This window comes from Sus scrofa, chromosome 6 (assembly GCF_054392235.1).
Source record: "Sus scrofa isolate SSC_HxYL_T2T_F1_AM1 chromosome 6, Sscrofa_HxYL_maternal_Yorkshire_Landrace_v2.0, whole genome shotgun sequence".
In the NCBI taxonomy this organism is placed as follows: Eukaryota; Metazoa; Chordata; class Mammalia; order Artiodactyla; family Suidae; genus Sus; species Sus scrofa.
In genome coordinates, this window is record NC_139388.1 from 71,482,780 (window position 1) to 71,497,043 (window position 14,264).

At 58.1% G+C, this 14,264-nt stretch overlaps 1 protein-coding gene across 9 annotated transcripts in view; it reads left to right on the top strand.

Annotated features, from left to right (window-relative positions):
• Nucleotides 1-14,264, top strand: part of KCNAB2 (potassium voltage-gated channel subfamily A regulatory beta subunit 2) — an 88,547-nt gene that overhangs the window by 32,811 nt on the left and 41,472 nt on the right. For 4 of the 9 annotated variants that reach the window (XM_021095239.2, XM_021095244.2, XM_021095240.2 and 1 more), the window contains exons 2-3: nt 2,743-2,871; nt 4,006-4,047. In XM_021095239.2, coding sequence (XP_020950898.1) covers nt 2,795-2,871; nt 4,006-4,047 — 119 coding nt within the window. In that variant the 5' untranslated portion in view covers nt 2,743-2,794. Of the gene's footprint in view, nt 1-2,742; nt 2,872-4,005; nt 4,048-7,169; nt 7,449-7,991; nt 11,568-14,264 lie in introns of those variants that run through there. The other 5 variants (XM_021095242.2, XM_021095245.2, XM_021095243.2 and 2 more) reach the window with 2 other exon arrangements.

A 14,264-nucleotide genomic window follows, 5' to 3' on the forward strand; every position in this document is an offset into this window, starting at 1 on the left:
CCAGGGATCGAACCCGCAACTTCATGATTCTTAGTAGGATTCATTAACCACTGAGCCACAACGGGAACTCCTTTTTGGGTTTTTTGTTTGTTTGTTTGTTTGTTTTTGCTTTGTAGGGCTGCACCTGTGGCATATGGACGTTCCCAGGCCAGGGGTCGAATTAGCTGTAGCTGCCGGCCTACACCACAACCATAGCAATGCCAGATCCGAGCCGTGTCTGTGACCTACACCACAGTTCATGGCAATGCCAGATCCTCAACCCACTGAGCGAGGCCAGGGATCGAACCCGCAACCTCATAGTTCCTAGTTAGATTCGTTCCTGCTGCACCACGATGGGAACTCCTGTTTTTGAAGACGGGATAAGTAATAGTTGATGGTGTGTAGGTGCAGCTGCTCCATAAAGAAGGAAGGATGGGGAGTTCCCACTGTGGCTCAGCAAGTTAAGAACCTGACTAGTATCCATGAGAATACAGATTTGATCCCTGGCCTTGATTAATCGGTTAAGGACCCAGCATTACTCTGAGCCTCTGTGGCAGGACAAAGATGCGGCTCAGATCCTAGTTGCTGCGGCTGTGGTGTAGGCTGGCAGCTGCAGCTCCAATTTGATTCCCAGCCTGGGAACCTCCATATGCCCATGGGTGCAGCCCTAAAAATACAAAAAAGAAGAAGGAAGGATGAGTGGCTGAGGGTCCGGCTGCCAGATGCCCTTGAGTGGGGGCGAGGCAGGGTGTGTGCGCTTGGCAGGCACCGTGGGCATGTCCAGGTCATACAGTAGCAACAGGAGGCAAGCAGAGAGTTCTGAGATGCTGGTGGGTGGGTCGTGCTGCTTCTGTTTTCCTGGTGAAATAGGAAGCGATCAATCAGGAGCTGTGGGCAGCAAGGGAGAGGAGGTATTGGCAATTTCAGGAGAGGGGCACTGGCACGGGTCATCTCAGAGAGTGCCGGGAGAATGGCCTAGGCCTGGGGTCGGCAGGCTTTTCCTGTGAAGGACCCGGTGACAGATAGTTCAGGCTTGGCAGGCCAAACCATCTCTATCGCAATGACCAACCCCACCGTAGTTGTCCAGATGGCACACTTTGTGTTAAAAAAAAAAAAAAAAATGGGCGAGGAGGTAAAACTTCCAATAAAACCTTATTTACAGAAAGAGGCGGCAAGCCAGTTTTGGCACGCTGGCTGGAGTTTGCCAATTCCTAGGCCAGGAGTTCAGCTTTCTCGGACAAGGGTCCCAAGTATGTTCCCTGGACCAACAGCGTAAGCCGCACCTGGGGACTCGTTAGAAATGCAGATTTGGAGTTCCCGTCATGGCTCAGCAGTCAGTGAATCTGACTAGGATCCATGAGGACGAAGGTTCGATCCCCAACCTTGCTCAGTGGGTTAAGGATCCGGTGTTGCCCTGAGCTGTGGTGTAGGTCACAGACGCTGCTCGGATCCTGCGTTGCTGTGGCTGTGGTGTAGGCCAGCAGCTACAGCTGCGATTTGACCTCTAGTCTGGGAACCTCCATATGCTGAAGGCTCAGCCCTAAAAAAAGCAAAAAAAGAGAAAAAAAGAAATGCAAATCCTTGGGCCCCACCCTAATCCTCGGAATCCGAGACTCCCAGTCCCCACACTGTTTCAAATACAAATTCATTCTGTGATTCTGGAATTCTGGAAGTTAAAACACCCCAAAGTGCCCGAGCTGGGGGTTGAGGTGTCTCTGCGTAGCAGCTGAACCCAGGGAAAGCCAGAGAGGAGAGGGCCAGGTGTGGGGCGGACGCACCCTGGTTATGGGCACAGGTGTCTGGACCTGTTGTGCTCCCCCTCCCCTTAGGCTACATGAGGATGGTCTGTGCCCTGCCTTCCCCTGGGCCTCAGGACCAGCATTTGGACCAGCCCTGGGGATGCCTGCTCCCAGCGTGCAGGGCCTAGCACGCGTGTGCCATCAGCTCCGCGGTGGTGGTTTCCCGCCCATGCCCCTCGCTCACCCCAGCGTGCCTGCCTCGGGGCGCAGGCTCTGCAGGGTCATACAGGCAACTGCACACAGGGGGCTACTCACAGGGTATGAGTCCCAGGAGCTGGGGTCGTGGAGCATCTGTCCAGCTGCCTTCCTTACAGCTAAGCGGGGCGTTCCCGTTGTGGCTCAGTGGGTTAAGAACACAACTAGTGTCCAAGAGGATGCAGGTTCAATCCCTGGCCTTGCTCAGTGGGTTAAAGGATCCAGCGTTGCTGTAGCTGTGGTGTAGGCCGGCAGCTGTAGCTCCGATTTGACCCCTAGCCCGGGAACTTCCATATGCTGCAGGTGTGGCCCTAAGAAGCAAAAAAAAAAAAAAAAAAAGCTGAGCCGTGGCATCAGCTGGCCGCAGCAAGCCGGAGTCAAGGGTCAGGGAAGGTGAGGCATCCAGGATGACCCTGGATGGCCATAGCAGCACTCCCTGGGTTGGGGAAGACGTCCAGACTCCCAGGTCCACAGATCTGCTCTGGTGCCATCGTTTCTGCCTAGTTTGGGCCATGGGAGCGTGCGCCCAGAACCTCAGAAAAGTGGGGGGGGGGCAGCATGGGAGTGTGTGAGAGGGAGGAGTGGGAGCCATTCACAGTTTGGGCCTGATCATCAGCCTATCCGAGCCCCCGTGGGGTCTGTCCTTCCATCCATCCGTCTGTCTGGTGAGGGACATACAGATGCCTAAGGAACCGGCCGTCAGGGTCCCTGGCCACACCCGACTAGACTTTTTTAACCGCCTTCCCTCCACCCCTTTGCTTCCCTCCAGAACCTTCCCTCCGTGAAGAAGAGAGCAGGTCGGGACGAGTGAGGCTGGCCCCATGTACCCGGAATCGACCACGGGCTCCCCGGCTCGGCTCTCCCTGCGGCAGACGGGCTCCCCCGGCATGATCTACAGGTGACCCCCGCACCCCCCGACCCGGCCCCTCCCTGGGTGGGACCGAGTGAGCCCCCAGGGCCGTGAGGTGCATGTAGGCCAGTGTTTGCTCCAAGGAAAGGACCAGAGGCTTTTAACCAACATGGGGAAAGAGGAAAACAAGTTTTTTCTGGGCGGCATGTAGCCAGGACCAGAGCCCCCCACCTTGTCCCTGAGTCTTCTGAAATACTCCGTGGGAGGATACAGAGGCCAGGAGTGAGCAGAGCCCTTCCCAGCTTCCGTTTATCTCCTCTTACACATCACAGCGCCCTGTGGTCCCACCAGCATGCACACGCGCGCGCGGGCCCACACACACACACACACACACACACACACCCACACCCAGAGTGAGGCTCAAAGCCTAACAGGCTCTTGCAGAGCCTGGGGGATGGGCGTGGCGGTCGGTGCTTACTGGACCCCCTCAATCTTCTCCTTGTGGAGCCCACCTCCAAACCCAGCTCTGGGCCTTTCTGTTTGGAAAACAGCCCAGATCGAACCACAGGGAAGGTGTGTGGGGCGCTGGTTCAGAGCTGCTGGCTCGGTGGCCGGGGCGCGGAAACCGATGGCGTCGTTGTCACGGAAGACCCACCCCCCCAGGGACCTGCCAGTCCTAGAGCAACTGGACCTCCCGGGGATGGCCAGGGCCTGAGCCGGAGCGAGTGTCCATGGAAACTGGGGGGATGGGATGAGAACCCTCCTTCATCAAGGTCTTAAAACTCCCCCATGGTCCTTTGCGCTTGCTGGTGTGTGGGGTGACCGGCATGTCTCGGCTGGAGGGTTTTCAGCCTTTGGTCTAAAGCATGTTTCGTTAAAACCCAGACAGTCAGGGTCCCGGTGGGTCACCTCTGCCTTTGCTGCCCCACCCGCCTGGTATGGACCCCCAGGGCCAAACAGACGGGCCCTGCCTCCCCATGCCACTGGGTGGCGCTGCCGCCGAGCGTGTGGTACCCAGGCGCATCTCCGACATCCTCTGAGCAGAGCGGGGGTGGGGCCAGGGCTGCGAAGACGCTGGCGCCTCCGGAGGGCGGGCACCTCCCTGTGTGGTTAATGCCAATTGTGGCTTCTCTCTCTTCTCTCCCTGCCTCCTCCTTCTCTCTCCTCCATTGCTGTCCGCAGTACTCGGTATGGGAGCCCCAAAAGACAGCTCCAGTTTTACAGGTAACAAGCCCTCTGTTTTCCCTACACCCTGCGAGCAGGGGAGCGGGTGGGAGCCGTGCTAGCGATTTCTCAGAAGTGAAAAGCACCCCCCGCCACCACCTCCACCAAGATCCAGGCTCTGGCTTTCTCTCAGCATCGCCACGAGAATACGTGACGTTGCATCCATGGAGGGGGCTCATGGTCTAGAATTTGCTTGGATTTGAGCTTGGCTCTCACCCGATCTTTAAAACCTCACTGCTCAGGCAGCAGGTCAAGCCCTTTCCTGTTGTCCCAGGTTTGGTGCTTCTTAGGTGGACAGAGGGAAGGACACGCCCAGCCCAGCCCTCTCCCCCTATCCTTGAACTTGAGCCATGTGCAGTCTATGGGGCTCTCTAGGCTGCATGGCTCTTATGAGACCTGGGTCACGGTGGGGACAGACTCCCTGGTGTCTTTCTGATGCGTCTCCCTCTTGGCAAATCAGCACACTTGTGTCCGTGGGCGAGAGGCTGTCGCCAGGGGACCCGGCATCAAGAGGCCCAGGCTTGCCGTCCAGCCCGGGGTGCATCCAGCAGCAAAATCCCTCTGGGCGGGTCCCTTCCTCCCTCCCTGCCGCCTCTTTCTAACCTGTAGAGTAGGGGGTGCTCATGAAAATCTCTGACTCTAGGGACTTACTGTGACATTTTCCTCCTGTCACAAACGTCTGGCTTAGAGAACCCACAAGGTGGTTCCACCGGATGGGGGGCTGGGGACTCGGTGTGGCTCTTGGGACAGGCCCAGGTGGGTGTCTGTTGTGCGTCCTAGCCTCCAGCGGTGACAGCCTTGCCGATGCACCAGGGACCTCGCTGTGACAGTGGATGTCCACGTGGTTTTTTTCCTGCCCATGGCCTTGGCCCCTCTGAACGTGACCGTGGGGCCGAGGTGAATGTTGCCCCTGCTTCCAGGCCTCCCATGAGGTCTCAGGCCTGACAGGGAGCTTTAAAGAGACAACTCAGAGTTTTGATTCCGCGGAAATTTTTGCTAGATGAGATCTTGCTTGAAACAGTCAGGTCTGACCTTGGGCTTGCAAATACTTTTATGGGATGAAATGTTTAGCATCAGGTACCGTGCGATGTATGAACCTGTGCGATGTATGAACCTGTGGCATAATGTGCCAGAATGAACCTGTGCCCCCCGTCCAGGATTTGACCAGTGAAACCAAACATGCACTTGAACTGCATCCTCAGAGGTCCTGGCTCACCTCACTCTGGGGAGGAATGGAGGGGTGGGGGACAAGGAGGCAGAAGAATCCCAGGCATAGGCCGGCTGGAAGGGCCTGGCCCGTCGGCAGCCCAGCGAGTCCAGTAGCAGTGAGCATGCTCCGCGTCCCCGGCTGGTCCCTTGGTCCCCCGGCCCCCTGGCCCCAGCCTGCCATCCACCCTCTGGGAACCCTCTGGGTGAGCATCTTATCCCCAGGAGGCCTTCCTGCCCCAGGACAGGCTCTGTCGGAGAACTGGGTCCCCATGTGAAGCCCCCTCTCCGCCCCTCAGCTCCACGGTGGACGCCACGGGCTCTGGCCGTCCTGCCCTTTGGTCCAGGGTGGTTACTTCACACAGATACTCGGGCTTCTCCTGTGGGGCCTCCGAGGATGACCGCTAAGGGGGTGGAGTCTTTGTTCAATATACCAGGAACCACTCCCAGGGGGGCGTCCTCGTCACCCAGGCACCGAGGCGGCTGCTGGACGGTCATTTAAGTCAGCAGGGGGCACCCCTCCCCCAACAGGCCCTGCCCTCCAGCAGCTCACAGGCGGGTAAGAGAGGTAAGACCCTGCCCCTGTCAGCTCTCACAAGGATGCTGCTTAACAAAGAACCCTGGGGCTCGGGGGCAATGACAGTAGCATTTGTTCCTTGCTGGTGTGTCTGTGGGTTGACTGGCGTCAGTTCACCTAGGCTGGGCTCAGCTGGTGTGTCTCTGAGCTGCAGGTAGGGCACAGGTGTTCCCAGCTCCCCATCCTTCCTGACCAGGGGCTACCCCAGACCTCCTTCTTCTCACGGCAAAGGTGCCAGAGGGAGAGCAGAAACACGTGATGTCAGCATTCCCGATGTGGCTCAGCCGGTTAAGAACCCGACTGGTATCCATGAGGATGCGGGTTCCATCCCTGGCCTGGCTCAGTGGGTTAAGGATCTGGCATTGCCGTGAGCTGCAGCGTAGGTCACAGATGTGGTTCAGATCTGGCATTGCTGTGACTGTGGTGTAGGCCGGTGGCTGCAGCTCTGATTTGACCCCTGGCCTGGGAACTTCCTTATGCTACAGGTGCGGCCTGAAAAGGGAAAAAAAAAAAAAAAAACACGTGAAGTCTCCGAAGGCCGATGGTTAGAACCCGCCTCCTACTTCTGCTCGTTTCTTTGGCCAAAGCAAGTCTCATGACCAAGCCCAAGTCGGGGGGACCATACACTCCCCCGACACAGAGTCCTTTCGGGATCGTAACCCGTTTGTTCCCAGTTCCGGTTCCGTGTCGTCTCTCACCCTGACATTGCTTTCTACTCCTGATCTGGGGAACTGACGCCGCCACCCCTCGCAGCCACCCTGCTTGCAGGTTTAGGGGCGATCAGCTCAGCCTCCATCAGAACCCCTGGGCACTGGCACGATTTCTTAGCTGGAAGATGACATCCTGCTGAGACTTTTCAGGGCTCCTAGGATGACAATCATCTGTGGTAATCTATGCAGCCCCACCCAGGGCTCAGCCTCAAACATTTTCCTAACCCCAGGTCGGGACTGCGAGGAAGGGTCTCTTGCCCCTGCCTGGAGAGAGAAACAGTGTGGTGTCCAAATAGGAAATTTCAGGAAGCTTCCAGCCCTTTAGAGGTCCTGGCAGTATGGGATATACAGTCTGGGGCAGGTCCCAGTAGAAGGAAGAGGCTCTTCTGTCTGTGCGCCAAGGGCAGTCTCGCCAGCCCGCAACCCCTTCACTGCGGGTGTGGTCACAGGCTGTGGGACCCCCGGCACCCCCGGTGCCGACAGGCATGTGATGGGCCGAAGCTGCCAGCCTGCATCCCATCCGCAAAGTAAGAAAAGCAGAGCCTGCCCTCCCCAGCTGCGGTTCCCAGGCTCTGGGTCTGAGGCAGGACCCCAGCCGGCGCCCCCTCCCAGCAGGAGGCTGCCTTGCCAGGCTGCACCGCGGAACCGCACTTCCCAGGCTTTTAGGGGCAGAGGCGCGCTCGTGAATAATTCAGCCTCTTTCACGGAGATGCAGACGCCCTAATAGGACTAATGGATTCGCTGCCTCCAAAGCCGACCCTTGTGGGACTTCTCATTCACCAATTGCTTCTGACGTTCTGCAGCGACACTCCCTAATGAAAAAGCGGCTGCACCAGCTCCTTAGATGCCTGGTGAACCCTAATAATCTAGACTGTGTCCCTTTTAACCAGCAGACGCCAGCAAGGGAGGTGAGTGGCCCCTTCAGCTCCAGGAGGCAAGTGGCAGCCGCCTTCTTGGGGGACGGGGCGGGGGGGTGGGGGATGCTGCAAGGGGACGAGCATCCAGGGAACGGAAGTGACAGGGACGGCATTTGGGGATGCGCTTGGCTGATCTGAAATTAGACCCTCGGTGTTTCTGCAAAGCGGAAAACCTCCCAAAGAAAGCCAGCCGTAGGGACCCCCAAGACGATCACCAGAGGAAGAAGGGTGGGCTTCCTGCCGCTTGGGTGTGCTTGCCTCCGGCCCCTGCTGCCTCTCCCCCTCCCCCACCTTGCTGGGTTCCCCGCTAAGATCAGCATTTAAGAGTCCCCCTGAGAATGACAGCAGGAGGCTGGGTGATTGTTTGAAAGATCTGTCTGGAAACACTTGGCCTAAGAGCACGGGGGCTGCTTCTTGGGGCCTTGGTTGGCTGATGGCTCTCGAGCCAAAATAGTTCTGGTTTTACCCTGATGGATGCTGTGCATTTGAGAGCTGCACCCGGAATGCTGCTTCTCTCCGCGCTCCCGCTTTCAGGAACTTCGGCTGGTTCCTCTGGTAGCGAGACACACGTCGCCGTTTCAAAGAGACCTTCCAGTTCCTTCCAGACCCCGCGTGTCTGGTCCTTTGGTGGCTTTCAGTAAACAGAGCTCCGTTCAGAAATTCCAGGTGGGAGGCTCCTGCTGGAGGTCGCGATTCCCACGGACTTAAGGAGGTTAATGTCTTCTTGCATTTTTCCGTGTCACGGTGTTCATTCGCATGAGTCCCCCAGGTCCCCTGAACACAGGAATAGATCTGCACAAGGCAGGCCCCGGCGTGGGGGGACAGCCTGGAGGCACTGTCGCTAGAGATGGCTATTAAGGACAGCTGATTTTTCCTGGGAGCGGGGGCAGGACGGCAAAGAGGAACGAGAGTTGGGGTCACTACGTACTTGAGCCCTGAGAAGCCAGGTGGCCAAGGCAGGAGCCCCGACAGAAGGCGTCTTGCTGGGGCCCCTCATCCACAGACCCAGCCCTGCTCACCTGCGGAGGAAGCGGGCTTATTACTCTGTCCCCTCCCGCTGGGCGGCACTGGTCCCCCCAGAGTCCCTCTCTATGCCTCTTCCGTGGGGTCTTGCCTCCCCTGAGGACCTTAGGAGGAACTTGTCCCACCTCCTCCCCCGCTGTGCTCAGCCCTCCTGGGTGCCAGGTCCTCCCCCTCCGCCCCAGGCCAGGAGCCACCATGCCCGCCCACGGCCCCCTTCTCCTCCCACGAGTCCCCAGGCCTGCGCCTGCCCGGCACCATAGGGACCACAGGCCCCTCCCAAGGCCACTATGATGCAGGGGAGACCCCAGCCCCCAGAAAAAGGTGCCCTCCAAATCCTGACCACACCCATCTACTTAGGAGTGTGTGTCCCTGTGTGGGCTGGGGCGATGGCCAGTGTCCACACTGCATCCTCATCAACCTTTTCTCGTGACGTTGGGCATGTGCACTGCTCCCTCCAGTCACTCAGGCCACGTTCACCTGTGCCCCTGGAGTGGCCCCCTGCCTGCCAACACCGTCTCCCCTCCACTCACACCACTTGTAACAGGTGCCGCACTCCACACCTCATGATCGGCAGCCACCTCCTGCCACTGCCAGGCCAGCCCCTGCCCAGTTGTCCAGGCCAGTCCCGTGCAGCCCGAGGCAGCCTCTGCTCATCCCATGTCACAGACGTGGAGACTGAGGCTCAAGCTCCCTGGGGCACACTGAGTGGGTGACAGACAGGGCTGCCCCTGACCAGAATCTGGGCACTTGGCCACTGTTATCCCAGCCCTGGGGCCGTGGCTCAATTTCCTGAGTTGAACCAGACCAGATTGCTTTTTGCAGGTAATGCCTTGAAAGCTAATGCCTATTGATCTCGGCTGCTAGGAGCGTGCGTGTCTGAGGTGGGTCGGGCTTTCTGGGAAACGCCCCTGCAGCTGCTGCCTGCCCCGCTGGTCCCTCTGAACTCGGACCCCCAGAGCATCCAGGACCGGCCTGCTCTTGCCCTGCGAAGGGCTGGCCGCAGGCCACACAGTCGCCTTTGAAGCAGCTGCTTGATGGGCAGTGGGCAGCGTGCTCTTGGAGGAGACAGGGCAAGGAGCAGGTGCTGGGGCCTGGGGGCTTCCATGGTGCCAATTCCAAGGTCGACCCCCGCCCCCAATCCTGGGGTCCCCTGTGGTCCCCAGAGTGGTTCTCCTAGAAGGTGGGGATTTTCATGCCAGGGGCCTGAGAAACCTTAGTCCAAACCCTTAGGGGGGGGATGCCAGAGGTTCTGGGCGCCCCAGGGCCCCTCCCGGTGGGTCTGAGCTGCAGTGAAGCAAGTCCTGGCCCAGGAGCTCCCCCACACTCACACATGCCCCGGGAGAAGGCAGCCGGGAGAGAGCCTTGGCCTGAGTCCGGAGCCAGACCACCCACCAGGTGCTGTCAGAACACCAGGGAAACACCCAGTTACTGCCCCGGTGCTGAGCCTGCAGCAGTGAAAGTGGATGGAAGCATCCCTGTGCCCGTGACCTGACCTGCAGGGGCACCAAATGCAGCAAAGCCCCTCAGCTGATCCCCCTGCCCTGGAGAAAGGGGGCTACAAAGCATCAGGCAGGAGTGGGGAACGCACCCGAGGGAGGGGCCGCCCAGGCCTGGCACTGTCTCTGCGCTCAAGGCCTCTACGGCTGCCTCAGTTCTGGGTCAGCCTGCCCAGCCCTGCCCTGCCCAGGGATAATCCTGTTCTCTTGGAGCAGAGGTGGGACAGTGCTGGTCCCGCCAATGCCCGTGTCTGGGCTCCAGGGTCCCGCCCTGCAGCTGACCCAGCTGAAAAGGTGTGTCTCCTCTGGGCGACAATGCCGGGGCCACCGTGCAGGCACCTGAGCTGGGCCTGGCCACAGGATTTTTTTTTTTTTTTTCCTTGCTGGCCAAGCCCAGGGCCTGTGCAAGTTCCAGGGCCAAGGAGCTAACCCACGCCACAGTGGTGACATCAGACCCTTAGGCCCCCGAGCCACCAGGGAGCTCCTTGCCTTTCCCTTCTTACGCTCTTTCTTAGGACTTGTCTTGTAGAGACACGTCACGCTTGAAAGCTGCACAAATTTCCACTCTATGGATGGATTGTTATTTATGTCACCGGTTTTCCTAAGGATGGACATTTATGTTTGAGTTTCAGAGAGCGTAATTGTCATTTCAGATGGAATTTAGCAGTGGTTCTTAACATTTCCGCTTTTCCTCCCCCCCTTCACCCCCCCTTAAATGCATCTGCTCAGTGTTTGGATTGATTGCAAAAACTCTCGGATGGTGACATCATTCATTTGAGCATGGAGCCCGAAGAACTGTGCTGGTGCCGTGGCGCTTTCTACAAGCCGAGAATGTGTGTGCAGAGAGCATCTGCCTTGGCAAGGCTGCAGGCGAACGAATAGGGCCTTCCTGGCAGTGCGGTGCCCCCTGGCCGAATCACACTAGCCTTTGCTTCAGCGACAGGTGCCAGATGCGCTTATGCTGCTTCCCGAGGCAGTCTGGTTTTACCCTGGGAACACCTCCAGAGGGCGCCGTGAGGTCGCGTCCTCAGCTCCGGGGGCCCGGCTCTGCATGCGTCCAGCCCTGGTTTCATCCAGAGCACTGTTGAGGTCTCCCACCCTGAACGCGGCTTCACCTGCGCTTGTTCAGGGTCCAGGGCAGAGAAGGGTGGGAGCTCCCCGCCAGGGCAGCTTGGAGGACTGAGAATCTCACGCCGAGAGGTGTTTGTGTCCCGGTGTCCCCAAGCACCGAGACCCCTTGGTGACAGCTCTGGTCCGAGGATGGGTCTCTGCAGCGTCCAGCCTGGGCGCTGGGGGCAGTGGGATGCCCTCTAACCCATCGCCCCTCGGCGTTTCCCGTCCGGACAGCGGCGGCTCCCCGGCCGGGTGGGGCCATGTTGTCCATGACCTACAGCGAGAGTCTGCGGAGCGTGAGCAGCAGGTGTCACTCGGACTGGGCCCTGCACCCCGTCCGCCAGACCGACACGCTGGAGCTGCAGCGGCTGCGGGAGGTGCGGGCGGCCGCCCAGGCCAGGAACATGGAGAGCTTCCTCCGCATGCACGGCCTCTCCCTGGACAGCTGCACTGCCCAGCGCACCGGCATGAAGTACCGGTAAGGGCTGGGCCGGGCTGGGGCAGGAGGTCCGCTGGATGGGCAGGAGGCCGAGGCCGGTGCTGCGAGAGGGGTACAGCCCAGGAAACGGGGTAACGACTTCATTGTCCATTGAGGTAAACGCTTCTGGGTTTAAGAATGCCGACCACGGAGTTCCCGCTGTGGTTCAGTGGGTGAGGGACCCGATGTTGTCTCTGTGAGGATGTGGGTTTAATTGCTGGCCTCGCTCAGTGGGTTAAGGATCTGGCGTTGCCACATGGTGCAACATAGGTCGCAGATGTGATTTGGATCTGGGGGCGCCGTGGCTGTGGTGAACTCCTCAGCTGCAGCTCCCATTCAGCCCCTAGCCCAGGAATTTCCATATGCTTGCAGGTGTGGCTGTAAAAAGAAAAAAAAAAATTTTGAAAAGAATGCAGGAGTTCCCATAGTGGTTCAGTGGAAACGAATCTGATTAGTATCCATGAAGATGCAGGTTCCATCCCTGGCCTCGCTCAGTGGTTAAGGATCCAGTGTTGCCATGAGCTATGGTGTAGGTCGCAGAAATCCCGCGTTGCTGTGGCTGTGGTATAGGTCAGCGGTTACAGCTCTGATTCGACCCCTAGCCTGGGAACCTCCACGTGCTATGGGTTTGGCCCTAAAAAGACCAAAAAAAAAAAAAAAAAAAGAATGCAAACCATATAAGTAAGAATGTGTAAGCAGTCCCCTGGCGGCCTAGCGGGTTAAGGACTCAGCATGTCACTGCTGTGGCTGGGGTTGGATCCCTGGCCTGGAAACTTCTGCATGCTGTGGGTGTGATCCAAAAAAAAAGAATATCCAAGAAAGGAAGACGAGATTCTGCATAGTCCTGTCCTCCAGAGATGAGCTATGTGTGGTGTATTCCCCATGGGAAAAGAGTGGTGTGGTTTCGGAGTTCCCATCGTGGTGCAGTGGTTAACGAATCCGACTAGGAACCGTGAGGTTGCGGGTTCGATCCCTGGCCTTGCCCAGTGGGTTGGGGATCTGGCATTGCCGTGAGCTATGGTGTGGGTCGCAGACGTGGCTCGGATCCCGAGCAACGCTGTGGCTCCTAGCCTGGGAACCTCCATATGCCGCGGGAGCGGCCCTAGAAAAGGCAAAAAGACAAAAAAAAAAAAAAAAAAAAGAGAGTGGTGTGGTTTCTTGAAAAAACTTTGCAGCGGGGATAAACATACTGTTGCTTCTGTCCCCCTGCAGTGTCAGTGGGACGCATTTATTAGTAGGGGGTGACTAAACAAAAATCAGGGGAAATACCTCACTTCATCATCTCCACCCACAGATCCACCCCAGCACCAGAAACCCGTGCCTGGTCCTGGGAGCCAAGATGGACTTAAATCAGGCTGTGCTCGTGGGAAGTGATTTTCAGCAGGTGGTCTCTGAACTGGTTGCTGCCACTGCGCTTGTGACCGCAGTTAGCTAAGGCTGTGGGTGAGGCATCCGCGTGCTCTCGGATGATGGGCTTGTACGGTGAAATTCTCTCGGACACTCAGAAGGACATTCCATTTGTCTTGCTTGTCATCGAAATCAGCGTCTGGGACGGTGCTCCGCAAATGGCCCGCTTTCTCCTCTGAAAGCTGCAGAAAATGGCCCAAGAGCCCCAGAGCCCGCACTGGCGTGGAGGGGTTACATCCATGTGGCTTTATTCCCTGGCCTCCTGGGGACAAGCACTGGCCAGAGCCCGTGGACCAGAAGGGACCATCTCTGCCTGGTCTGGGTGGTTGCCAGATTTAGCAAGTGAAGATACAGAATGGGGAGTTAAATTGGAATTTCAAGTCAACAAGTTTATGCAGTCATCGGGACATACTTATACCAGAAGCTATTTCTTGTTTCGCTCAAGTTCAGGTTTAAGTGGATGCCCTGTATGTGGGTTGGCTTCGTCTAAGGCAGGCCCCGGGGGTTATGTGGCTGTTCTCTGGAGAAGAGAGCAGAGACCAGCACTGCTGCTGTCACAATTTCTCCTGCAGACAGGAGTGTCTGCCTTGGGGGTCCTTGCTTGAGCATGTGGTTGGCTTGTAAAGATACAAAGCACTTCTACCCGGAGTCCATTAGATGGCAGAATTCCGAAGGCTTTGTGTTTGGCCTCCCCCCAGGACCTCCTAATTCTGATGGAAATTTCTCACGAGGGAGCTGAGGAGGCTGCTTGCTTTTCTGGTTCTGGCCAGTCCCAGATACTTCTCATTAATTCAGCCAGTGTTCGGTGAAGATATGCTTGGCTCCAAGCAGCAGGCGTGTCAGAGGTCGCGTGGGTCAGACGGACAGGGTCCCCACCCTCTGGGACGTTACAGCCTCGTGGGGGGGCAGCAAAGAAAAAGCACGTGAACGCCTAATTAAGTGTGGGAGGCCAGGACCGCAGAGCCTCCCACCATCTGAAAGGAGGGCCGTCTGCAGGTGTCAGAAGGAACCTTCCAGTCCAAGGAGACAGGGGCCGGTTTGAGGAGAGAAGCCTGGGGGGGGCGGGGGGGCTGGACCAGAGCAAGGAAGACAAGAGCTGTGGGGGATGAGGCGGGGGCCTGACCTGTCCCCCCGCCCTGGCAGACCCCAGCGCCCTCAGGTGTGGGTACCATTTGTGATGGAGGGGGGTCCGCTGGGGCGCGTTCTGTCCCCGCCGCCCCTAATTTCATGTCCACCCAGAACCTTAGAATGGGGTGCTGTTTGCAGATAGGGTCTGGACAGATGTTAAGG